General features: G+C 36.3%; 1 protein-coding gene across 1 annotated transcript in view; it reads left to right on the forward strand.

Annotated features, from left to right (window-relative positions):
• Positions 1 to 27,784, forward strand: part of PTPRD (protein tyrosine phosphatase receptor type D) — a 369,891-nt gene that overhangs the window by 319,894 nt on the left and 22,213 nt on the right. Inside the window, exons 24-25 of the mRNA XM_063422525.1 lie at positions 12,473 to 12,592; positions 13,103 to 13,257. Coding sequence (XP_063278595.1) covers positions 12,473 to 12,592; positions 13,103 to 13,257 — 275 coding nt within the window. The remainder of the gene's footprint in view (positions 1 to 12,472; positions 12,593 to 13,102; positions 13,258 to 27,784) is intronic.

The following is a 27,784-nucleotide window of genomic DNA, read 5'->3' on the forward strand; positions in this document are numbered from 1 at the left end:
GAACTTCTTTACTTGTGAGGAAGGTTTTTGTTTTCATAGTAGTACTATCAGCTTCATTCAAATTTGCTAATGACTAAGTGTATACATGAGGAAACTACATTTGTGGCATTCTGTTAGCCTGATCCAAACACCTGTTGACTGTCATGAAGTGGGTATCATCGTCAATACTATAAGCAAAAATTATCTAAAAATCCATAAGCATAGAAAAATCATCTTGGTTTGTAAAGGTTTAACATCTTGAATCCTGAGTCTTCATTAGGAAGGGGGAGATCAAAACAAGCCCAGTAGAAAAGTCATGTATTCTGTCTCAAATCTTGTTCCCCATTATTGATACACATGGGACTATTTGTATGGGTCCTGTATTTGCTCTATGAGAGCATCAAAAGATAGTTGAAAATCCCTGGACTTACCTTCTCTCAACTTGTCACTGATGCCTGAGAGAGTCAGGAGAAAAGCTACTTTTCCTGCTATTGCTGAAATGCTAAATAGGAACTTGTCATGGGTTGGCACTGGCCAGATGTTAATGCACCCATGAATATATGTTTTTTCCTTAACAACTACTGTGGGATGTGATCAGGAACAGAGCAGAGCAGGCTTAAATCTTGAAAACAAAAAAAACACCAAAACTTTATTACATTACATAAGAACAGAGACAGAAAAACTCTTAAACACACACAGAGACAGAAATAAAAGCTTCTCAGAACATTTCTTCTCCCAGTTTCCACCCCCCACACATTACTCTTCACAGACCAAACCTTTGGGTTTTAGATCAAACAATCACCACTCAAAAACAAACTAATCTTCAATTCAGTAAGGGAGAGAGGAGTCTCTCTCGCACCACAGACTGTTCCTCAGAAAACACGGGTCTACCCCTTATGTGTTTCCATGTCACCCATAGCACCGCCCGGAGAAGTCTGCCAGGGTGACACTCTCTTTTTCCTATGTCCAGCGCTCTCACCGCTGTCCATAGTCTGAAAGCTGCATACAGGGCTCTTTTAAGGATACTTGCATGCCGAGCTCTCCCATTTTTACCCAGGGGCCGGGGTTCCAGGAGCAGGTCTGCCCTGAGGGCAGAGGGCACCACCTCACCCTCCCCCTCTCTTCTCTGCTCGCTCCACTCTTCAAGTGCCAGTCACTGTAGCAAAAGCAGGGGCAGCTGTATCCACCCAAAATGCAGTTTATGTTCAAAAGAGACTCAAGTTCAGTCTATGGCTGACATTATGCAAGAAAAGTCCAGCTCAAAAAGCTACTCCTCTCATTCTTTGCCCATCGGGTTCCTTCCAAACGTGCTTTATCATCTCGGTCCCAGGCCTCTTCCCTCTCTCTTCTGAAACCACCAGTCATGAGAATCAATGTCTAAGAAAAGTTTCTTTCTGCCAAGCAACGCAGTTTCTATCTCTCAGCAGGGTGCAGGCTCAGGCACTCTCAGGCTGGGCAACCCCCACGTGGCTGGGCACCTTCTCCCGGAGTTTGGGGGGGAGAGGGGGGTGAGCACACACAGAAGGCACTTCCACAGTTTTCCACCCCTCCATCCTGGACGGGGCAGCTCAGTTCCAATCCTGTCCACTCTCTTCTCCCCCTGGGCCCCAGCTTACTTTAGTTCCACCGTGTGGTTGTCCTGAGCCCGGACACGTGGCTCCCCTCCCCCACTCAGCCCAGAGCTGAGCAGGGCAGAGGAGATCTTTCCACTGCTGAAACCAGAACCCAAAAGAGGCTGAACCCCCCTGGAGTCCTGCTTTTAACTCTTTGTGTCCTCAGAGGCGTGTCCAAACCTCTGAGTGACCAATTCAGGTGCCAGCAGAAAAGCTGATTACTGATTGGACTGCCCACATCCCCCTGGAAAAAATTCACCTCCCCCTGCAACCACGACAGAACTCCTGCTGTTCCAAGTTTCAAGCATCAGAACAGTTCCATCTGAGTATCTCAACTAATTTTTTATAGATTTACAGACTATTGCATGTGTAAGAAAAATGGAAAATGGGTGACAGTAAAAATATCAGGTAGGTAAAATAAGTGTTAGGGGTTTCTTTTGCATAGTAGGTTTGGTTGGGGTTTTTAAGGAGGCTATAATAAATGGAATCAGGGAAGGTTTATTCAAATTCAACTAGTACAAAACCAACAAGAAGTTGAAAACACAGTGGAAAATGGAGTTGTACATTGGGACTCCTTAGTAAGAACAGCTTTGAAGCAGACTTTGGTGACCAAAGATTTCTAAGTCTTGCTATAGGTAAGGAAAAAGTAAAGGCAAGTCTGGAAGAATACTACATTTTTCTACTCAAAATGTGCATGTTGCTAAGATTTTTCATGAATCTTCATTTGTTGATGGAAGAGTAGGCACTGATATCTAACGTATCTGACTTCATGCCTAAGACAAAGCTAGAGTACATGCACCACAGTAAGTAATAAGCACATAAAACTAAGAATGCAGTTTTCTTTTCTGTATGAAATTGATGCAGTGGATGTTTATGCAATTGTGATGAAGTTAGTTTTTCATTTCTTGTGCAGGGCTTCTGCAGCAAATTTCAGATCTTTCCTCTGAAGTATATTTGGGTAATACTGAAGGTATTATCTGTCAAAATACTGCATCAAAAATAAGTGACAATTAGACATCTTACTAAAGGAGTAGAGAAGTAAGCAATAGGTGCAGTTAAAAATTCATTAAGAATATTGTCAATACTATTGTACCTGTAGCCTACTGTATTTATGTAAAATGTAACTGATTTTTGCAGAAATTTTTCACTGATGTTTCATATTGGGCAGCACAGGTGTGTAAAAATGTGCTTTTTAAAAAAAAAGTTGTGAAATATATTTATATAGGAAAATATAAAGAGAAATTTTAGCTGTGTGTTGCAGCAACTGAAAAAATCATGTCTTTAGCTGGGAAATGGTAAGGTAGTGTTTAAGTCAGCAGATATTAGTAGATAGGACACATTGCAGATGGCTTTTTTGTTATACTAAATTGTATTGGTTTACTAAAGAGAAATTAAATGTGCAGTTTTGTCAGTGTTCATTCCCTAGTTTTAATGGCAAAGCAATACCTTCAGTACCAATAATGTACTATCAGAATTTTATTTCACTTCTGTAGTGCTCGCTGCATGCTAACATATGAGTCAAATGAAGAATGAATGAGAGAACTAGGGGAAAAAAAAAAGGAAAACACAAAATCAAGTATACCATGTGTTCACCAGATTTATAAAAATAAAAATGTGTAGGTTTTACAGTGGGATTTGTTTCAGTGCAACAGAATGTTATGGCCACAGTCCAAGAATTCCTACACCATCTGACAGGGTAGAGTCACCGGTTGTAATGTCAGAATTGTAAAAGTCAACCATTTATTATGGAAGGATTCTCAGAGGCACAAGGGCAGGAACATGGTCAGCTCTCACTGAAATGTTGTCAGTGATAGGTGATTAATGCATATAAGAGTCTAATCCAGTAAAGCTTAGAGTTTCTTTTTCTAGGCACATTTCAGGTGGAAGAACTGTGCCAAGATGCCTCAGCTAAAATTCATACTATTAATATCATCCAGTAAAATAGCTGTGGAAATGCCATACCATAAGTAGGGTTAATTTTGTGTGAATGAATTGCTTTTACCCACTATATAGGCTCAAAGTCTGATTATTGCAGCTCATATACATTTGAAGTTGAAAACATACAGAATTAATGCCCCATGTGAAAAGATGTTGGTAAATTACAAAGAATTTAGAAGAGAACAGTAATGAGCAGATGTTAGAGATATAGTCAGAAAGATTTTGATTTTTTTAATATATAAGAAAGTGACAAAAATCACAGTAGTCTTTCAGCATGTGAAAGGCTGTTAAAAAATTCCATAGTAATCAACCATTTTCCCTGCTCTTGAGGCTTTAAGGAGGAAGAAATAAACTTTGCAGCCAAAATGATTTATATTAAACTATTAAAGAACTTCCAAAATGTAATGTGAAGAATGGAGCAAGTTTTGTAGGATATGGTGTGCAGTCTCAATTGTAATGTAAGCTTTCAAGAGCTGTTTGCACCAGAGTCCTACTTGAAATGGTCTCGAGCTGGCAATACTTGGCATTGCCAAAAGTATTTTTCAAGGCAACCATCTAGATTTTTCATGTTATTATGCTGTGTGGTTTCTTTTAGCTGTTAGGGTAAACTGATGGTTTTCTGTAAAAATATCATTTCCCTGAAGCAAATGTATAGCAAGTGGTTTAGTCAAAACCGTATTCTAACTGTAATTTGACTTAATTTTGTTAGTTCCTTTGCTTTGTGCTTGAGGTAAAGTAAGGCGTACGTTACTACCTCATGTAATTCTTCTCTTAATACAAACAGAGGAACTGTGCCACATGTACAAAATGCCCACTGGCATTTTAAATTAGAAGATTAAAAATTCTGCTTATTTGTTTTCAAAATTGAGTGAATGTAGAATCTTAGAATCATTAAGGTTGGAAAAACCTTCAAGCTCATGAAATCCAACCCTTTACCAAATACCACCATGCCCACTAAACTATATTACAAAGTGCTTTGTCCATTTGTTTTTTGAACACTTCCAGAGATTCCTCCACTTTTCTAGGAAGCCTGTTTCAATGCTTAACCACTCTTTCAGTGAAGAATTTTTTCCTGATATACAACCTAAACCTCCCCCGGTGCAGTCTGAGGCCTTTTCCTCCTATCCTGTTGCTGGTTGCCTGGAAAAGGAGATTGACCCCTACCTCGCCACAACCTCCTTTCGGGCGGTTCCAGAGCACAATAAGGAACCCCCTGAACCTTCTTTTCTCTAGACTGAGCAACCGTTGTATCCTCAGCCACTCTTCATAGGACTTATATTTGAGATCTTCCACCAGCTTTGTGGCCCTCTCCGCACACATGATTAGATCATGTTTGGTTTAGCATTGTAGTGTGTTACTTCAGCACATGGTATTCTGTCAAGCAGTTTGAGGCTTGAAAATGTCAGAGAGTAGATTTAGTATTGTTTCTCAAAAAGCAATCCTACTTTTCCGTATTTGGTAGATTATGGTAGAAAACTCAAGGCCTGTTGTCCTTTATGGCAAGCAATAACTCAGGTAAATGTAAGTTCTTCCAACAGGTTTCTCTGAAAAAGATTATGACCTGCATTTTGCATCATTTACAGAGCATGTCCTGTATTCTAAGAAAGTTAATGGATACAGCTGGGTACTGTCCCATCTGAGATTGGTAATCAGTGCTTTTGGTAGGGAAGTTTCCTGGTTTAGGTAACAGAAACTGTATGAAATACATTTATGAGATAAAGAATTTCACCTGTGTGTGTTAAACTAGCCATAGAAAGTTCACCTTCACTTGAAGTTCCATTCAAAAGTCAAAATCCAGACTGAGATCTCTAGGTCCACAAAATACTTTCCAATGTACCTTTTCTTATATTAGTTTTGTTTTGTTTCAACTAACAAAAGACATCATAATAATAGATTTTTAATGTGATGTTTCTTTCTTTTGATCCTTTTGTTTCACTGATATTTTACGTAATATTCATATCGGCTTAAAGAGGTAGTTCTCTTTTATGGAAAATACTAGATCTGCATTACAGCACTTGAATAGCAGGCTGAAATGTTCAATATGTTCTTCATACTGTAATATCTTATTCAGTTAAAGGATTATTCAGGCTGCACAGAGTGATCAGCCTTGAGTACAAGAAGATGAAACAAAAAGTAGTCAGCACATTCACTTTTCCAGTCAGTCCATTCATTTAAAGCTTTTCAAGACCTTTTTGGAAAATCTTGCTGAACTTAACTATTTGACAGACTCATCCTTCAAAATGAATTCATTACAACCATACCTTCCCTGCTGTTACAAAGAGCTTAAAAAGGGCATCTCACATTGATGTCAACAATACAGTTTTAAACTGTTCTTTGCTTGTATAGATGAAGATGCAAATTGAGATAGAGGACACTTTTAAACATGCCCAATATTCTTTCTAATATTTGTTTCCCTTTTTATAATAACCACACCACACCATTTCATAAGGATCAGGATGGAAAAATTTTGGGGATAATCTCTTTAATTAATCAATTATCTCTCAGTGTTAACTGTTAACCTAATAATCTTATCTCAGAAATTTTAGGAAGTAGGGATGCAATGATGGTGGGTTTGAAGCCTTGGTACAGGACTGAAGTTTGTTACAAATTGATTAGCTTATGGTTCATTTGTGTTGTCTCCAGATTCTTACTGGAACTTTTGTTTTTTTGCGGCTACTGCAATTAAGACTAAAGTCTAAAACTTATTTATGACTATGAATTTATATTCCATCTTTCATTTAGACCTAGACTGAGGTCAGTGAGTGACACTAGAGCACATCTTATTCAAATAAAATCGAAAAACATGAGTCTGTACTCCGATTTATTTTTTTTTAATCTTTGCACTATAATCTCAGATACTATTGTCAGTGTCTTTTAGCTTTCAAGTCAAATCAGCCTAATCTTTTGGTGGCAAGACACTGTTGGAAAAAGAAAATGGCTTTGGATTAACATCTGTTTGGAGAAAGAACATTACCTGAAACGTCTGAGGCAGTAAACTAGTCTGATAGGGTTTGGGACAGGTTCCATCACCAACAATTGTCACTATCTTTCTTATTGCATAGTTACTATTACCATTCAAAATAATTTATTTTTCTTCCATTATTGAAGGAAGATCATCTGAAAATTCTGTCTGCAAAACTATTTTTAAAGTAAGAAAACCAGAGCAAGAAATTATGTACCAATGATGTTTTATATTCTAGATTACACATAATTCATACACTGTTCATACAGCAAGTAATGTGCTACATGTATCTGCCTGACATTAGTTTTCTGTCTCTTTCCTAATCTTTTTTCGTTTTGTCCTTATAAACTTCGATGGCTTGTAACAACTGGTTCATGTGTTAAGAATCACCTGAAGGAGCTTTTCAGCCTGAATGATAGAACTTTATACTGGAAAATTATTTCTCTACCCTTGAATGTCAGAAATCTTTGTATTCATATGTTCATATGGAAATACACTTCCTTCAGCTCTGTTGATGCATAGCAGCATGTTCTCTAGTGTCTGTGACTTGCTGAAGTGTGAATATCCATGAATATTAGGAACTCTGTAGCTGAAATCCTTCAAGTCTGAAAATGTCTCAAGCTTCTCATTTTTAATGGAAGAGGATGCATTTACATTTTTTTATAGCTTTGCTTTCAGTGAATACTTGTACTTCCACGAAGAGCAAAGATTTGCGTGGTCTGAATGGAAGAAATGTAGAGAAAGACAATAACGTGTATTTTTGAGAGGCAAGTTACAAAAATGTGCCTATCATTAGTTGTATATTCTAGCTACAACTACTACTACGGTACTTAAAAAGATTTCTTAATATATTTAGTCATTTGAGAGCTGCTCTCATGTCATATGTAGTGGTTTTGGCAGTGTGCAACGTATGATCATGCATTGGTAGATGGTGTCAGGGAGCAGAATGGTCCCCCCATTATTCAGGAGGAGGCAGTCAGAGAACTGCTGAGCTGTTTGGATGTTCATAAATCTGTGGGCCCAGATGGGATCATCCCAGGGTGATGAGGGAGCTGGCAGATGAGCTTGCAAAGCCGCTCTCCATCATTTACCAACAGTCCTGGCTCACTGGTGACATTCCACATGACTGGAGGCTGGCCAATGTGGCACCCATTCACAAAAGAGGTGGGAAGGAGGATCCTGGTAATTATAGGCCAGTCAGCCTGACCTCAGTCCCTGGTAAGGTTATGGAGCAGTTTATATTGAGTGTCACCATGCAGCACTGACAGGATGGCCAGGGCATCAGACCCAGCCCGCACGGCTTTAGGAGGGGTAGGTCGTGTTTGACCAACCTGATCTCCTTTTATGACCAGCTGACCCGCCTGGTGGATGCAGGGAAGGCTGTGGGTGTTCCCTATTTGGACTTCAGCAAGGCCTTTGACACTGTCTCTCCCTCAGCACACTCCTGGAAAAGCTGGCAGCCCACGGCTGGGACAGGAGCACTCTGTGCTGGGTCAGGAACTGGCTGCATGGCAGGACCAGAGAGCGGAGGTGAACAGTGCTGCATCCAGCTGGCAGCCAGTGAGCAGTGGTGTCCCTCAGGGGTCTGTGCTGGGGCCAGCTCTGTTCAATATCTTTACTGATGACATGCATGAGGGGATTGAGCCTTTCATTAGTAAATTTGCAGATGACACTAAGCTGGGAGAGTGTTGATCTGTTGGGAGGTGGCAGGGCTCTGCAGAGAGACCTGGAATGATTGGATGGATGGGCAGAGTCCTGTGGGATGAAGTTTAGTAAGTCCAAGTGCTGAGTCCTGCATTTTGGCCACAAACCCCCCTGCAACACTACAGGCTGGGGACGGTGTGGCTGGACAGTGGCCAGGCAGAAAGAGACCTGGGGGTGCTGGTGACAGCGGCTGGACATGAGCCAGCAGTGTGCCCTGGTGGCCAAGAAGGCCAAGGGCATCCTGGCCTGGATCAGGAACAGTGTGGCCAGCAGGGGCAGGGAGGTCGTTCTTCCCCTGCACTCGGCCCTGCTGAGGCCACAGCTCCAGTGCTGGGTCCAGCTCTGTCCCCTCAGTTCAGGAAGGACATTGAGACACTTGAGCACATCCAGGGGAGGCAACGAGGCTGGAGAGGGGCTTGGAGCACAAGGCCTGTGAGGAACGGCTGAGGGAGCTGGGGGTGTTTATCCTGGAGAAGAGGAGACTCAGAGGTGACCTTATCACTCTCTACAGCTCCCTGAAAGGTGGCTGTGCTCAGGTGGGGTTGGTCTCTTTCTCCAGGCAGGAATTGACAGAACGAGAGGACACCATCTCCAACTGCACCAAGGGAAATACAGGTTTGATATTAGGAAAAAAATTTTTACAGTAAGAGTGATAAAGTACTGGAATGGTTTGCCCAGGGAGGTAGTGGAGTTGCCATCCCTGGATGTGTTTAAAAAAAGACTGAATGTGGCACTCAGTGCCGTGGTTTAGTTGAGATGTTAGGACATGGGTTGGACTCAATGATCTTGAAGGTCTCTGCCAACCTACTAATTCTGTGGTGTGAAAGTATTAGTAAAAGATATGCTTGTCAGTATTTGTAATTTCATTTCTCTTAAAAAACCTCACTCTTTTAAATCACCACTGTATTATTTCTAATATATTATTATTTAATGTTAGATAATTACTAGTTAAAGCTATTCTCATGTTCAGTTAGTGGCACAGAAAAACTCTCAATGGGTGTATGTGAATATAGTCTGCCAGGGAAAGCATCAACCTTTGGAACTTGCAGCTACATGGATAAGAAAAAGATGATGACTATGAAGTGAGGGGTCATCAAAGGTATATTGGAAAAAAACTGAGACAATAAAACCACTGTAATTGTATTTCTGTGGAGGGCTGGTATTATCATCACCATACTTGGCCACGTTAATTTATTTTTCCAAATAATTTACACAAACAAGGAAGAAATGTTCTTACTACAGAGAAATTGAACATGGACCAAAAAGCTAAAGTAAGAGCACATTCAGCAAAGAAGTTCAAAATCGTCTTGCTGACATTTAGTGTTAAACTTTGGATGACTCAAGGGGGTTGAAATTTTTTTTTCTGAAAAGAACATAGAATATATAACCCACTTCAAGAGCTGAAGACTTGGATCTTAACATAGAGTAAAACATTTGAAAAGAACTCTGTCTCAGAAAGTAGTCTTACCAATTAACTTGTATTATCTGGTCCTCTGCTGCCAGTGAAGTCCAAAGGAAACATTGTTTGATCTCTCACAAAGATAAATTGGACTCTAAATTGTTAGGAGTATTGGGAATATAATGTTTGTGATCACAAAGCAAAAGCGGATAAGAGTCACATAAGGACACATCTCTGAAGAAGACCTCTTGTTCTGAGAATAATCAATAGGCAAAAGGGGCAAAAGATGCAGTTCAATCAGCTTACACTTCGTATGCTCTTCCAGAAGGTCAAGTCCACATCAAATCGAAATCAGGTTTTCTTTCTAAAAGAATTTATACTTATTTTCATCAGTTTTCACTTCCAAATAATACATATACTATTCTCCAAATTGAGTTTCTTATTGAACACTCACTGTCTGCTTCTAGCAGCATTTCACTGCATCACACAGCTCTCACAGAAAGCATTTTAGAAAAATTACACCATAATTGAAGTTTCTGTTAGATAAACTAGTACATTAAAGAAAAACCCAAACAAAATCTCCACCTAAAGGAGCAGAAACGTTTCTTTTTTCCCAGCCAAACTGAAAAGGAACAGTTGTCTATAGCCTTCTGAGTCCAAGTATATTCTTAACATTAGATTACTCTAAAAAATAAAAATTAAATAAACATTTTCCGTCATTTTCAACCTGATCAAATTTTGTTGTTAGTGAATTGCAAGCTGGTTAATTTTTCAGGAATGCTTTCTGGAAGCTGCTACTTTTTCTGGGAGCATACAATTTATATGTGAGATCTGCAGGGTGAAGAAGAGAAGATACTTAAGCATGCAAAGGCACAGCTACACTTTTCTCTCTTGTTTTAATTAAAAAATCATTCTTATTAATTAAGAAAAAATCTTCAAAAATCCCAAGTTTAGTAAGAAGTTTATACTAAACCAGTAGTTGCTAAGATTACAAATTACAGTTATTAGGTATCAACACTTTCTATGAAAAAATGTGTCATTCTATGGGAATTAATAAATAATAAACCACAACTTGTGTGTTTAAAATACAAGTAACCAACATAGACATGTTGCACTGTTTCTGTATTAATAAGAAAGTGAAACTACTTTTACTATCATTATATTTAATGTTCTCAATGGAAAACATGCTTTTCAGTTTGGTTTACACAGACCAAGAAGGCAAGTGCTAGGAATCTTGCAAGTATACAACAGATATTTGTGAACTATTTACAATACTTTCAGTAAATGACACAAGGAAGTAATTTTTTAACTACTTAGTAAGAGATTTTTTTCAGCATTGGTCTCATTTTTTAAATAGAACAGTATAAATAAACATTTTTAGTTACTTCGTTGCAATTCATTATCTCTAAATTAAACTATCATTTCTTTAAAAAATTGTTTCCCTTTGCCACTAATGAATTCTTGTCACTTGCTTTAGTGGCTAGAATCTTTTTTCCTTTCTATCTAGATTACTTGTTCTCAGACTGTAATTTGTGAACTGTTAATGATCTGTGACCTCTGAGCCTTAAAATAAAATGATCTTTGAGCAAAAGCTATTTGGATCTGGAGAGCTGGAAAGCATACCAAGTCTTTTTTCAATAAGTATTGTGCAGAATGAAGAACCTGGAGAACACATGAGTTTCAAAGATACATATCTTAATTTTCCACTTTAGGGAAGTAATCAGTTTTTTTCATGGATCAGCATGACAATTCACATTTTTTAATTGGAAATATTGTGCAATATTCCACTTTTGTTGTATTTTACATTTAGTGTATTCTCATTGAAATTGGTATAAGTCTGGCTTAGAGTGATTAATGAAGACTTCTATTAGAAAAAAAAATGCATTATTCCTAATTGGTAAGAATGTATTGTTATAAATAGAATAGAGATTGACTCTCTGTTTCACTCATCAGCCACTGAAAGTAAAATGTTTAAAATAACTTGACCTCCATACTGCTTCGTACTACATTTTCTGGTGGGTTTAGGGTTTCAACAGTTCTATTTTCTTAACAGTTTTCATTGTAAATACCCTTCTTAACTGAACTGAATTATTGTGTCTTAGCAATGATGATAAAAACATGGTTCTCTTATGTGTCATCTTACAGAGAGTTATTGCATTTTTTAATACTCTAAACTTGTGATATTTTAAAATTAAGATTCATCTGCATTAAATGTTCCATGTTTTTTAAAATTTGATGGATGAGCTCTTCACCAAACTATGTTTAAACATAGTTTTTTATTTTTTTTAAATGCCTATGGACCGAATTTCATTATATACTTCTTCTCTTATGGGTATTGATCTCAGAAGGATTTCTTTTTCTCACAGTCTACTTAAGAGTTGCTGATGCCCTTTCATTTATCAGTGTACTGAAATTATTTCTTAAAAAATACTTGTTTGTACTGCTACTGTTTCTATACATAATAAATATTAATGTCAAAGCAGTAGCTTATGTTTGGGGACTAAAGTAAAATATGGCAAATATTTAAAAATTTTTTCTTCTGTTTTGAAGGGATTAGTACTGTTATTAAATTATAGACTGTGAAAAGTGAAGATATAGGTCATACTTTAGGCTACTATAAGTTTTCTTTTTTTAGTGTATCTATGCTTGTTAGCATTTCTCAATTATCTGTCCTACTGAACTTGCCCATTATGGAAGAAGATACTATATAATCTATTACCAAAAGAGTAGTTTTTGTGCATGATAAAATACATTTCTTGTGTTAGAAGCTGGCCATTCTATTTCTACATACTTTTAAAAACTATGGTGATATACAGTCAGATATGTAATAAATTTCAGTACTAAATATATTAAATGATAACATGTTTTTCACTGCAGGTGAAGTGTGATCAATACTGGCCAAGCAGAGGCACAGAAACTTACGGACTAATCCAAGTGACCCTTGTAGACACTGTTGAATTGGCAACTTACTGTGTTCGTACATTTGCACTTTACAAGGTATATATACTTATATATACTTACTGTATACTTTTAAATTGAAAGGCTGGCAATTTTTTCCTCTCCCCTCCTATCACCAACCTCCTGTCACCTTGTCCTCCTTCCTTTTGCTTTCTGCCTTACCTGCATGCCTTTTTTCCCATACTTCCTTATTCCCTTTCTCCCCTTCCCCTCCTTTAACTTTTCTCCCTCATTTCCTTCTAACAGTGCTGAACATTGAGACTTCTGCAGAGTAATGCATTTTCTTGATAACATGAAGTTTTCTAAGTTAATGCAGAGCTCTCACCATGAAAAACCTGAATATTAAGTCTGTGGAACTTCCAGTACACAAGTGTACAGTACAGTTAAAGATCTTACAGTGTTAGAATCTTTAATTTGAGCCTGAGTTCTTTTTCTCGCTAACCCCAAATATTTAAACCATTTTCACTAGTATGTATGCTTCTACAGTTGTTTCACTGAGAAGTGCCAATATCAATAGCAGTTTTGTCATGAAGCTTTTAAATTTCATAGAATGGCTCAAGTGAGAAAAGGGAAGTGAGGCAATTCCAGTTCACTGCCTGGCCTGACCATGGTGTCCCAGAACACCCAACGCCGTTCTTAGCTTTCCTGCGACGAGTCAAGACTTGCAACCCACCTGATGCTGGACCCATGGTTGTGCATTGCAGGTAAGCCCAGGAGTTTCTTCAAAACATGTTATGTCAAGGTTGCTGCTTTCCATTTTGTTGCAGATTAAAGTATGATTTTCTTTCAAATAGACTTCTGAGTCTGTCAAAGAAAAAGATGATTGGATTGCAAATCAAGGACCTGAGTATGGCACTGCCAGCTTGGGTACGCTAGAATAATTTTGTTTAGTCTATGCACAATTAATTTAGTTTTAGGACATCAAAAGATCTCGAGAGAGCTCCAGTGTCTCCAGTGTCTGTGGGGAGAATACAAATTTATCTGTGGCATTCAGAATGAGACATGAAAAAGGAAGAGGATGATTTGGGCTTAAGATCCAAAGTGTTGAAGAAAGTGTGTTTTAAGCAGTGAAACACTTCTTGAAATTACTAATTATATTGTGTGAGAAAGTAGCAAACATGAGAATTAAGATAGATAAATTCAAAGTTTCATGAAAAATATTGAATCTGTATTCAAGCTTAAATCCAGGTTTAGGACTTTGAGGAGCTGAAAATGCAAAGGGTGTACCTAAGGAGCAAGCTGAACCCAGTTCCAGGGAAATGAGTTCTCCATGCATTTTTGCAAAGTAGCAAACCTTTTCAGACATCATAAGATATAAATTAATAAAACTGGAAGAAAAAATGTCAGCTGCTCTTCAAGTTTTGGAACTGTGGACAATGAAGAGGAATAGGTACGGCTTCTTTGGAATTTGCTGAACAGATCTTTGAGAAAGCCTTAAAATTATGTTGATAAGGACGTTACCAAAACATTTGTACCAATTCTGATAGAAAATAAACTGCAAGATGGGTTCCCTCATTCCAGGGCTATATTGTCATATATTATATAGCTTATTGTGTAGACCTTTTCAAAGCAAGTTCTAAGATCACTGTTCCTTGTGAACTTACTTTTGGAATACCTTCTATTAGTAAGGCTGAGAGCTACTACACATAGATCACTGAAGTTACAAATGCTTAGCATATTTGAGAACCAGTCTTGCTTTTGTCATCCAAAATCTGAGAAATAGTAATTACAGCATACCACCATGTCTAGTTCTGACTTCTTATCATATTGATAATGCAGCCATGGAAACTGATCATTTAAACATTTTTAAAATAATTGAAAGGGCCTCCTGTAAACAAGATGGGAAAATAAATTCAACAGGAAAACAAAAGAAGCAGAACTTCAATGTTGAAAGGCACAGACTGTTTACAAAATACCAGAGAACGTGGAACACAGATATTAAATGTTTATCGAAACACCAGGATTAAAAATGTGGAATAATTATAAGTAACAACCCAAATATATTCATAAAAAATTGCTGAGTATTTCTTGAATTGAGAAAAATCTTTTTGTACTTGCATTTACAAGGTATTAAAATATTTTGATTACTGTCTAGGATTTTAGATTTCCTAACATACAACTTCATTAGCTTGATCCATATATAGCATACCTCCAAAGCTGCTCAACTGTGAAGATGCTATACTCTATATCAAAACCAAACTTAATAGAAGAAATTAATCTTCCCACTGTGGAAAATCTGTTAAGTTAATATAATAGCCTAAATTACCACAATGCAAAAATAGGCAAATTGAATAAGTTCTTATGGCTATTAAATAAAATGCATTTCTTGTTATCACTCAGTGGTACTGATGAAGTACAAGGTCATTATTTTCTCTTTGTCATTATTTTTGCATGCAGATTTCATTGAAAGTGGTGATCATGTTACATAATATAATTTTCTGCCTGAGGGAATTCTTTATCCCAAATTCCTATTAATTTATTTATCAATAATTTATCTGCAATAAGCATAATCTGCTGTACATAAGTTTTTTGCCTTATCCATAGTTACTTGAGACATTAAGATTTCAATCACTTCATACAACCTAACCTCTAAATAACAGACTTTCACATATACTATTATTTAGCAAGTTTTTAGATTCCACTCCTAACGATTTTTCTGTGGGCAGAATTAATGAAACCAGGTTTCTGAAAAAATTAAAAATTTATTTATTATCTCTGTAATTAAAACAGGCTGCACACTTATCATCAAGTGTTCTGGAAAGTCCAAAGTTTATGAAAGTCTTTATTAACTTCTCAGTGTAATGTGTTGACTATCCAACTGATAGGCTAACATGAAGTTAATGAAGTGCTTCTCACAGTAATAGTGTAAACATGGGTGTCACTTTTCAGGCACACTGTAGCAACATTCTATTCAGAGATTTATATTGCCTCATCATTTGGAATACAACATGACTTTCTTGCGGCTGTCTTGTGCAGGGCCGGGAGCCAGACTTCAATAATTCCTGTGGGTCCCTTCCCACTCAGGTTATTCTATGATTCTATGGTTATTAAATCAGTTTAAAAAAATCAAAATAGGAACAACTATAGAGCATCAGCAGAGTATTTTTAGGCTAAAGGATATATCTTTCATACAACAACATAAAACTTCTTCCCATTTGATTTGAAATTAAGGTACTGGACATGCATAAACATTTCTTTTCAAACTCATAAAAAAGACACGCTCTGCACATTACCTGGTTTAAAATTAGAATGTGCTTTCCTTTTTTTTCCTTTTCTAATTGTGTCCTTCAATTCCATTGTTTTCTCAAATTTATTTCACTGTTGATACTGCATTGCTTAACTGTTTAATGAAATATGTTCCTACCTTTCTTAGTACTTTTTCTGAAGTAGGATTTTCATTCTAGTGGTAATTGTCATACTACTTTTTGCCAAGCATCTCCTTTTCCTACCCTCTACTAGTTGCTGTTTTCCACTGAGATAGTTTTCAGTACTTGACAAACTTCTTGGTTTTCATTTGTTCTGTTCCTGTCCCCAAGTCTGCCTCTGCAGCCTTTTTAATATTTCTCTTGTCTTTCTTCTGTGTCTTGTCTGTCATTGTCTCCCATTTTGTGTTCAGGACCGCCTAAATCTCTTTTCATTAAATTCCCCATTTCATCATCCAGATTTAAAAAGTACTTAAGACTTTTCTAACTGGAGCCAAACAATATAATACATAACCATATCTTATATCTTTTGCCTATGGTAGACAACGTTTTTAATGGTATCTCATTGAAGAAGTAATCTGAGTTTAGTTTCTAGAAGGAACACAGGATTTATAGTGGCAATGTTAAGCCATCTGAGACATCACTATTTTGTTCTATATTTCTTCCATTACCTACCAAACTCTCAGAGCTCAGGAAATTATAATAATCACATGTTAAAGAAGTATAAACATAATGGGAGTTGCCTTTCAAAATGTGTTTGATAAAAAGGAAGAGTAGGCTTGAAGAATCTGTGGAAGCCTTTTTCTGCAAATGTTTAAACCATAGAAACTGAAAAACAAAGCTGTGAGACAACTAAGTACAGGGAGAATTTATTTCTTGCCCTGTGTGGGTGAGGTATACAAGAGCCAGCTGTCTGTGTTTTGATCCTTACAGAGTAGCCCCCTATTTATTCTGTATTTATAGGTAAGTATTGGAAGAGAAAGGTTTAGCCCAAGCTTTTCCTTAGTGCATTTTCACCCATCTGCCTTAATACTGACCAGCAGTTGTCTTTCAGTCCATTTCATGTTAAGGAATTAATGGTTTTTCCAGTTTGCTCCATGGTTTCAGGGTACAGATAACCCAGTTCACAAGTGGCCCCAGACAAGTGTCTATCAAAGCCTCATTTGTTGGTAAGCTATTTTAATATCCTGTTCCTAGGAAATGGCTTTTGCAGGTGTGAAGAACTTATTTAATAATTACAGTGTGCTTAATGGGAAGATGTCTGAGCTGAAAACACCTGACTTTGGAAGAGCCCACCCCATAAATATTTTAATACCCTCTGTTCACATAACATTGACCAGAAAAAGAAAACATAGTTTGTCTAGTGAAATTACCTGAGAATGTACATATTACCATTCTAAATTACTAAACTTGATAAGACAAATTCTGAAAAGTGTACGTCAAAGATATGCAAATGGAAGTACTTTTAATAATTTTTGTGTGATAATAGCAAAGAAATACAGAATTATATGATCAGAATTTCCAAAACATTAGTAATTATTTATTACTAATGTATATGCAACAGGCATCTTTGCGTGTCATCTAGACATCTTCTTTTAATAACGGTTTGATTGCCTGTACAGAATTGAATTTGAATCTAATATAGAAGTCAAAAACATGTGGAGAATTTCATAAGGAAATTCTACCAAGGTTCTTACTTGTTGCTGTGGTTCAACCTCAGCCAGCAGCGAAACCCCACACAACTGCTTACTCACTCCCATTCCAGTGGGACTGGGGAGAGAATCAGAAGAGTAAAAGCTGGAAAACTCATAGACTGAGATAAAAGCAGTTTAATAGGGAAAGCAAAAGCTGCACACACAAGCAAAGCAAAACAAGGAAATTAGTAATTTATTCAGTGCTTCCCATGGGCAGGCAGGTGTTCAGCCATATTCAGGAGAGCAGGGCTCCATCACACGTAACAGTGACGTGGGAAGACAAATGCCATCCCTCCAAATGTCTCCCCCTTCCCTCTTCTTTCTCCCACTTTATATATTAAGTGTGATGCCATATGATCTGAACCTTTTGGTCAGTTTGGGTCACCTGTTTGGGTCACCTTTGTCTGCTCCCAACCTTCCATGCACCCCCATCTTCCTTGAGCTGCACCACACACTGAAACAGAGGCAAGAAGTCTGTGAAGAAAATAAATTCTAACCCAGCCAAAACCAGCACACCTGTGCAGAGAAGTTGGCAGGATTTTAAATGGAAAAGGTAGCTAAAATATGTTCATAGGTATGTTAATTTTAAGGGGAAAAAAAGCATAGTTCATTGCTGAAGGAATTACGGAGTACCAGTGGAAACATCAAGGTCTAATCTAAATGCAAGGTTTTTTAATTTAAGTAATCAGATATTTTGTAAGGACTATCTCCATGAAAAGGTGTAGTTGTTGTAACATAAATATGTAATTTCACGGTACTTTTTTTCCCAAGAAAAAAGTTTTCTGTCTGTGTCTACCAGGGAAGATAGTTAGTAGAGTAGAGCCTTAGTCAAGGTTGAGTTAAATGGTCCATGATCCTTATTCTCATTGTGAGATTTGGAAGATAAAAGCTGATAAATTACAGCTGAATTAAAAAAAAACAAAGCTCCACAAATGAAATTTAGCAATCCCATCCTGTTTGTAGGTATTTTATACAATGTGTTCAAATCTTGGTTGGCTTATTTAGAGAAACTTGTCTGAAGATTTTTCTGTGCTAGTTGAAATAGTGGATGCACATGGATGCGTTTTTTTTTTTTTTTTTTACGATTATGTTTTAAGATTACCCTTTCAGTCTCTTTGTACAGAAGTTGATAAATACCACAATCTCACTGGTCTTTCTGCATGATTTGCTCTAATTTGCAGAGCTGATCTAGAAAAAAATGTCTCTTTAATGAAAAATGCTGGCTTAAATCCTAGGATTTTGCATTGGTGAGACTCTAATGTGTGGTCTAATGATAGTGGGGAAAACACACGTTTTGTTTGAAGTTGGATTAGTGCAGGCAAACAGGTGCTAATCAGATCACAATAAACCGGTACTGGAGGCTGTTTGGAATTTTATGCCACTATGTTTTCAAAACATCACAGAAACTTAAATAGTTGGTTCAGTAATACTAACTTAAAGCTTAACATGTTAGTGCAATCCTGTATGTTTGAATCTTTAATACCAGCACCAAGGGGCATATCTCTAAGACGCTTTTTCAAGCTTTAGCAGGTATTGTTAATGCTGCTATCGCTAACAAAAAAACTTGGATGTTTGTAGGAATGTGACTGTTTTAAGTAAATCTGTGTGTGACTACACTAATGTAACCAGTTAGCAGAGTGAAAAACAAGATAATTTAAAAAAAATAACAAAGCACCATATGATATTCTATTTCCTAAAGTAGAATACTTACCTTATTTTTGTTCAGTGTTTGTGAATAAAAAATAGAACATTTAAGAAAAAATTATACTTATCAAAGGCAATGATTTTCCAGTGGATTGTTTTATTTCATTTCTGTATCATTTGAATGGCTTCTTTTGCCATAGGCCTTACAAGTGCTCAGTTTTTAATCCTTGCAGTGAGTAGGTTGCAGATGACTGCCTATCCTTTTTCACGGTGGGGGAAAAAACTCCCCAGTTCATATTTAGAAATAACCCAAGTAAGATTGAAAAATACTAGAATCTTCCTCATCGCTTCCATTTCTGTCTCCTGAGAACAATCCAGGACCTTTCCTAACTTCTTTGGAAAGCTGAAACCTCTAAAGAGGAAAGGCAGTGAAAGCATTTTAGTATGACAGGTATTTTAATGTCATAAACATTCTAAATTTTCTCTGCTTTACCCACATGTCTTTGTCCAGAAGTTATTGAGTTGCTACTGTGTATTAAACTGTGCTGGATATCATCTCTGTACAAAAACACTGTTTTGCTGTTTACTCTTCAGCTGCTAGCTGTGGATCACTGTACATCTCATAAATATTTTTTTTCTCATAGTCATTGTTCATTAATAGAAAAGAGAGAGGGATTAGATTGTTGTTAGAATCTCATATTGAAAAGATGTATAGTTGGTAACCCTACTTAAGATATTTAGTTCCTCTTAATGTAAAAATATAGAAATAAGTTAATGTCCATGTTTTCCTTGCATGTAATCTGTATTAATAACCTCAGCAACTCAGACCATGCAGTCAGAGTAACTCTATGGGAGTAGTTTCATTTCTACACATTTCTTTATTCTTAGAAATTGCTTAATTTCAACATATAGGAAATAAGGCTTGCAGTGTTTATGCCTCAATTGCCTCATCTCTGTTTAAGGAAGCAGAACTGGATTCACTTGATTTGGAAAATTTTGGATGGTTTCTCTGTCTTTCATCAATTGTTAGAATTGCAGAATCTACTGGAAAAAAAAGGGAAAATGTCTAGAAAAATTGATAAAGGCTAGAATGAAGAAATTGCTATACCAAGAATTGTTGGTAATTTTGTATTGAATGGTATTACATACATGGATGGGATATGTCACAAATAAAGAGGACTTTGGATTTTCTTTCATATTCTCACCATAAAAGCTTCCAAGGTTGTGACAATTCAGATTCTGGAAACCTTACAGATTAAGACCTTGGATATTATACGCTCAACATGCAAGAACTCTCATGTAATTACTGTTCATGCAAGTGTAATGACAAAAAGTAGTGTCTCCATCTGTATGCTGATGGAGTGATGGATGGCTAATACTGTATTTTCTTTTCTCTCTTTCAAATTTGAGTGTCACTAGTTACAATCATCTTGATAGCAAAAATGCTATTCCCCAATTCATCCTTCTTCAACTTAACATTGTTCTTATTAGCTTAGGTCTCTAATTTTTTTCCTTAAATTTAGGTACTTGCATATGAAAACCTAAAAGTACAAATATGACAAGAACTAGCATGTCGTAGCTAATGTGACAATATGGTGGGTCCTTTAAAATTTGCCTTAATAGGGTTTTTTTGTTAAAATAGGAAAATACTATTCTGTATTATCTGTAAATCCTCCAAGAGGTGTCAAACACAAGCAAACTGATATTGATCCACTTTCAGGTTTTGTCTTCAGTTAGAAACCAGTTCTGGACAGCAAAAAAGCCCTTTCTAAAACCTGAACTGTAGTTGCTGTATGTATAGTATTTGCTTTTTTATAAGCATTAAAACTCAGAAAGTATCACTGAAACCATTATTAAAATTCAAAAACATATAAACAACAAGTGATAACAATATTTCATCATGCAGGTTCCAATAATGAAAAACACCTACTTGTGTTCTCTTTGATTAAATCCATCATATGTGTATAAAGCCATATTTGGTTGGCACTTAGCCTATGGTTCAGGGGATTATACCCCCCACTGATGTGACTCAGGGGTGGATTATCTTTTGAAATCCTAAAAAGCTGCTGTGACTGCACAGGGCAAGATTTGTTTCTGGTAGCAGTCAGAAATCTGTAAAGGAACACAGGGAATGCTATTACTAGATAGAATCAGTGTTCTTTCTAGGCCAGTATCCTGTCTCTGACGATGGCAAATATCAGAAATTTCAGGGGAAAGTACAAAACTCCAATGTCAACAATATTTCAGTAAAGTTTCCTCTCCAGCAGTAAGCAGTTAGTGACTAGTTTAGCCTTGCTTCATGAGGATTTCAATTCTTTCCCCCTTTATTCCTCTAGCTACCTACAGAAACTGGTGGATACCTTTTGGCTTATATTCATGATTGTACATGTTTCAAAAAACAAAACCAGGCAGTATTAACTATCTTTTTCCTTTTTTAAGTAGTTTCATACATAAATTTTAGAAGATACTTATTTACTTTTAATTTAAATGTGTCCCTTCATTTCACTAAATGTCTTTGGATAAAAGGATTAAAAAATATTCTATTTAATGATGTTTCATGTTTTACATGTCTACAACTTTTCCTTGAGGTCATCCATGATAAAAAACTAGACTAAGAAAATATTCTAACCCACTGCAGTATTTCTTATGTGGAGGGAGGTGGAACGGAATCATCACATTCTTGACATTTTTGCTGGCTGTCTCTGTTCCCTCATTTTGTGATTTACTCTTTTTTTGGTAGCCTGAGTAAAATTAACTATTCTTCGGGATTTTTTTTTTTAGTAAGAGGTAAGGCAGTAAAAATTGTTGCATGATTATGTCACATTTTGTTCTAAGTTGCCCAGTGGACATTCTGAGGCCTGACTTCGATTTGGCCAACAAATGGTTTTAATCGAGCACGTCTGCTGAAGACTGATGACTTTTCGCTGGGTGAAATAACCTACCCCTCATTAAAATGTAATAATTGTCTGTAAGACTTTTTTAACAAATGCAATGCCTTTTCCATGTGTTATCTCAAATTACAAACATGTTGGTGCTGATAATTATTTCCATATATATATTATCATGTCCTACAAGGCCTGTAATTTCCTTTGACCTAAGCTGTAGTTTGATACATTATTTGATCAGCACTCTTAGTGAGTCATTTTATCCATATGTATTTAGTTAATTGGTTATTTTTCTCCCCACCCATGTTTATATATAATATACTCTACAAAGGAAAAGGAAATCTGACTGCTTGCAGCTGAGTCTAGTAAAAGAGCAATTAGGTTCTATCAGAGCCAGCAGCTGTCCGTAATGAATTCTGAATTAAAATTATGAGTGAAGAAAATAATCCAGCCATCTGCAGGAAATGTGAAAATATTTTTATAACCCAATAGCTGAATTCTGGAAAGGGGTATCTCTGAGATTTCCCAGCTGTACCTACATTAAATTTCACAATATCCATAGACACAGAGCATGCAGGAACACATTGCATCAACTTGGCTACCCGGCGTGTTTGGCTAACTTCGAACAGGCTGTATTTTTATCTAAAGTAATCAGCATGAAAGTCTCTTTAAATCCTCTCCCCGTGTCTCTAAAAGTAAAATGCAGCTTTAAAAATAGTACTGTTATCTTTTCATGGAGGCTTTCCAATCAGTATTCTGCCCTGAATATTAATCTTTCTTCATTTTTCATACTTTTATAGACTTAATTCAGGGTCTCATCACTTACTATCACATTTTGTCAGTGAGTGCTGTTCCACGTAAATTCTGCATTATGATGTCTATTTTTTTGTCACCTGAATTTTAAAAACAATTTTTAATGCCATAATACTATCCAGGCTCATTTTACAGCTACCTTGAAACTTCTGCGCTAAAACTCCCATTATTTCCATGATAACTTGCCCACAATTTTTGCTCATAAATTCAAAATCCTGAAAAAAGGAAGAGATTAGTGCCAAACCTCTAAATGACAAGTTGTGATTAAGAAATGTGAAATGCTTAGTGGTATTAACCTTTCCCAACCTGATTTTCAGTGTTACAGAGATAAAGATTTCAGAGGTTAAGAAATGTTGTAATGAGTAACAGTAACCAAGATCTTCAGTGGTCAGTGACGTATTGTCAGATATTAACTAGGGTATTATTTTTTCACTGCTTGATCTGAAAAAAACAGGACTAACCTTCATATGAGCTCATCAGAGAAGCCTCAGATTTTTTAACTCTGTTTTCTGCTGTGCAGTATCTCACTACGTTAGTACTGTATTGCAACCAAGTCAGTTTAAACCAAATCTAGAGGCAACAACATCAAGTTTGTCTCATCCTCTGAATATATCCTCTAGGGAAATTAGTTTTCGATTGAAAAGGAAGAGACATTCTGAGACGAAGATCCAAAACAATAGGTCTACTACTAAAGTCGTATCAACTTCAAGGTTCAGGACTAATTTACTGATTATTTCCAAGTTTTCAGAGCAGAGAGGTGGGGAGTAGGGGAGTGAGAAAAAAAATTAAAAAAAAAAATTTGTAGACAGATTCATTTAGGGCTTTGAACTCTGATTTGTACTGGGGGAAAACAACAACAACAACAAAAAGTGTGGGCTAAAGAGTCCTGGTGATAACAAATTCCTTTTGTTTTGTACTTACTAGATGAAGTCCTGTGTCTGGATGACAACCTCAGACTTCATCACTGTTCCATCAGTCTAAAATCCAACCAGAAAAAATCCTGAGGGCATCTGCTTTTAAGAAAAAATGGAATTGTTGGCCACAATAGGAATACCAACACCTAGAATCAGGGAAGGGTCCAGAGGACTGTGAAATTTGGAATCATCTTAGTGGCTAGCAAGTACTTTCAAGGTCTTCCAGTTATCCAGTACTACAGAACACATTTCTTCCCACAATTTTTTAATTCATTTTCAGATAGCATCTGTTCACCTTCTGTTACTCACACTGATAGGCTAATAGCTCTTCTCCATGAAAATGTAATGAAAGCACAGAAAGAAATATTCAAAAGTATGAAGCTACTTTTGAAAACATTCCACTCTGAGAATGCAGGTTGAACTGCAAAGATGTTGTTAGCAGCAAGCAGCATAATTTCTGTTCATTGATTTCTCTGCTGTGCTGTAATCTTCACTTTTATTTATTGACAATAGGATCACAGTGTACTTCCTCAGCTAAATTACCCAGAAATATCATTCTCTGCACTTACTACAGCTGTTCAGGCATAGATCTATCTTTAATTGAAAGTAACAAGTCACAGTAAGATGTGTTTTTAAAATTAACCTTAAAATATTTTCTTTTTCTAAACTCTGTTTCAGTCAATTTTAGATCATTCTTTCTTTAGTGGAATTCATAATGTCAAGAAGGCATTGTACAATACAAAAATGTAAAATATACACTGAAACCACAAATATCACAGAGAAGATATATTTAGGATAGTTACTCTGATGCTAAATACAGAAATCAGTACATTGCATATATAAGATTGTGTTTAGAAAAGTAGGAAAATAACAAGAAGAATATCTGAGAACTGAATTAATTTTGAAAAAAAAAAATCACAATAAACCCTTGTTCACAGATAAAATAGTACAGAGGAATCAAGTTTATTTTAATGCCTTTTCTTTGTATGTCTGAGTAATTGAAAAAAAATCAGATAACATAGTGATTAAATAAGGTGTATATGTAAAAATCCTCCATGAAAAACAGGATTATGGCATGTATTGTTATATAGAATCAACAATCATTTCTGAAGGGAAACCATGATAAGAAAAATAAGTGAAATGAAGTAAAGTCAACGAACTTTTCAGTTCTGTATAATTTCTGCTATTTCATCTCATAGGCAGAACAGTAAGTGATTTTTTTTCACCAAGAATTCATGGTTTCAGGAAAGAAGCAGATAGAATATGTCACCAGCACTGCGACTCGACCGGACCAGCCGGGGTGGCAATTGAACAGGGACAGGAACGACAAAGGTTGTCCAAAAAACAATTTTAATAAGGAAGCCAACAAAAGAATAAGCCGTACCCTGTATGGGACAATCTTTGAAGACCCCGTAATGGGGTAAACACAACACTATGTAGATTTTGTTACAGTGGACAATAGGGCAGTGAATCAATGAACAATTACATTACCATATATGTAAAACATTACCAACCAGTCATTAACAAGAACTCGAAACATTGCCTTATATGGATCAACTACATTAACATAACCTTTCCCACAATCCCATTCTAATCTCCATAATCTAACCAGATGTTCCCCTTCCTGTCATATCATCTCCCATGGCCTTAGATTTGATGCCCACTTTTTGTCGATCAGGGCCAATCCTCTCCCAGTCCCTGGTCACCCGAATTTCATAAGAATGGTTATGATAATTTGTCCCTTCCAAGAAAGAAGATGCAAGTATCAAAATTAATGGTGCGCCTTTTCAATGGTATAGTTCCTAATGGTGTCAGGTACCTGGAGGCTGAAGTGTTGATTCAAAATAAGAATTCTAGGATGATATCATTTACAGCTGGGAAATGGAATGCTTATTCATTTTGTAACTATGTAGGATCATGACACCAAATTTAGACAGTGCATTTCAGTTTCTCTCCTAGGACATGTCTAGAATGTTATTTTTCAGAGTCCCTATCCAAATTCCAGTGAAATCTAATAAACAGATTTCTGTAGGGGAGCTTGTGTCTGTAACATGTTGGTTAATAACCCTTAATTGATCCTTTCTTCTTTGAATTTCTTTTTGTCATACATGGTATTCTGTAACAATGCATTTCACAATTTAGTTATGTACTACTTTGAAAATTATGTCCTGTTTGTTTGAAATTCCTGTTTGTTTGACATTCTCATAATTTCATTTCATGATTCTAGTTCTTTTTTAGCAAGTATAAAGCAAATGGTCATTTTTGTTTCATCTCCTCTATGTAACATTAATTTACGACTGGTGAGAGGATTTGAAGTGCTCTAATGAAATGTCATTGTTAGAAGGTTCTCTTACTTTTGTTTTTGTTTGTTGAACATTACTAGTGCTATATTTTTAGCCTGCATGGAAAATTCAGCTTTTAAAATTATTTTAGTAAACAATTATTTCCTGTACACGGAATTTGTTAGATAATTTTGGGGTAGATTTGATTCTTTGTGTTTTAGTATTTGAGAGTTGGTTTGTGTTCAAGTTACAATCTCGTAAGACAGCTTCTTATCTTTGATCTCTCCAGAGCTGTACTTGGGATTAGATGAAGAACAAATTTGCTTCCTGAACATTGTTATGCTTTTGCAGGTGCATATTACAAAATACATAGACTTAAATCTGGGGCAGTTATATTTGAAGAATTTATGGTAATACTAGAATTCTGAGAATACAGAGACTGAAAGGAAAAATCTTACTAAATCTCCATAAAGGAAGAAAGATATAAGCATGACTGTCTCATGCTTTTGTCTACTACCTATGAAAACCAGGGAAAGTTCTAGACTGAATTTTATCTGCTTGTATTGAAATATTCTCCTGTTTTACTGGGGTTTTTTCATTCCATGTTCTTTTTCAGACGTTTTATGTGACTTCAGTGATAAGTCTGGTTGCCTCCATACATAGCCTAGGGTTGAAGAAAATTCAGTCAGTGAAGTCTTACATTTGGTAAAGCACTGCACCTAAGGAAGTGCTGAACACCATCCTTGTTGTCTGATATCCAGCCTTAACCACAGTGAGAAGGGAAGAAAGTCACTGTACACTAGCAGATAAATTCTCAGAGGTCTCTTATAAGCTGCTATATCATTCTTGAAGAAATCCAGTATCTCTTCCAAAATGAAATTTCAATTTATATCTTTGTAGAAGGTCTTTACGTTATTTTGATCAGATGTTTCTTTTCAAAAGGATGTTCAGTGGTTTTACAAGGGGCTTTTTTTTGCTGCTTCCTGGCCAGAGGGGTGATTTTCTGCTCTGTTCTAATTTCCTAACCACAAAATGGGAAAATAATTTAAATATTGCTCTTGTCAGAACTACTACAGAATTTCTATGGGACTGGAATCTAGTCAATCATTAGAAGTTCCTCAGTAAAATCCAGACCGTTCTATATATTTCCCATATCACAAGCAATTTCATGTACTTTCAGTTTATAAATGCAAGCTTCATTCAATCTGAAACAGTAATATTCAATAAAATATTCCCCTGATATGAGTCAAAAATGTCCTACATGATTTTTGGTCTGTATTTTACTGTCTTTGCTTCCAATTAAATGATCTGTGAATACTGGTAATTACACTGCCTTCCTTTGCCAAATCACTGAAGTATCAGTAAAGGGTCATCATTTAAACAGCTACAAATTAATCACAAAAGCCAACCTTTAACACATCCATACAGTGATTTGAATTCAGAATGTCCCCCTTATGCCTCTTCCATTTTCCTTTTTTGAATTGTCGCTATTTTAGCTATATTGCATCACAGGACATTAAGCATGTTTCAGCTCATGGGACTGAATCAGTCATGATTTTAGAAATTGAAAACAAATGATATAATACTGTAAATGACAATATTTGAAGCAGTAACAGTTTCCTAATAGGCATGTCTATTTAATAGAAATCTAGGTTTTCAGATTGAAAATGTAATAGTTCTTTCATTAACTGAAATGAAAATTCTAAGTTTGACAGTAAGACCAGAAGATCCAAACCAAAAGGGCAAGAAAGTCAATAACAAAAGTAGAAATAATTTGTGAAATTGTTCTTGTTAGT

The sequence above is a fragment of the Prinia subflava genome, chromosome Z (assembly GCF_021018805.1).
Source record: "Prinia subflava isolate CZ2003 ecotype Zambia chromosome Z, Cam_Psub_1.2, whole genome shotgun sequence".
NCBI classification, from domain to species: domain Eukaryota; kingdom Metazoa; phylum Chordata; class Aves; order Passeriformes; family Cisticolidae; genus Prinia; species Prinia subflava.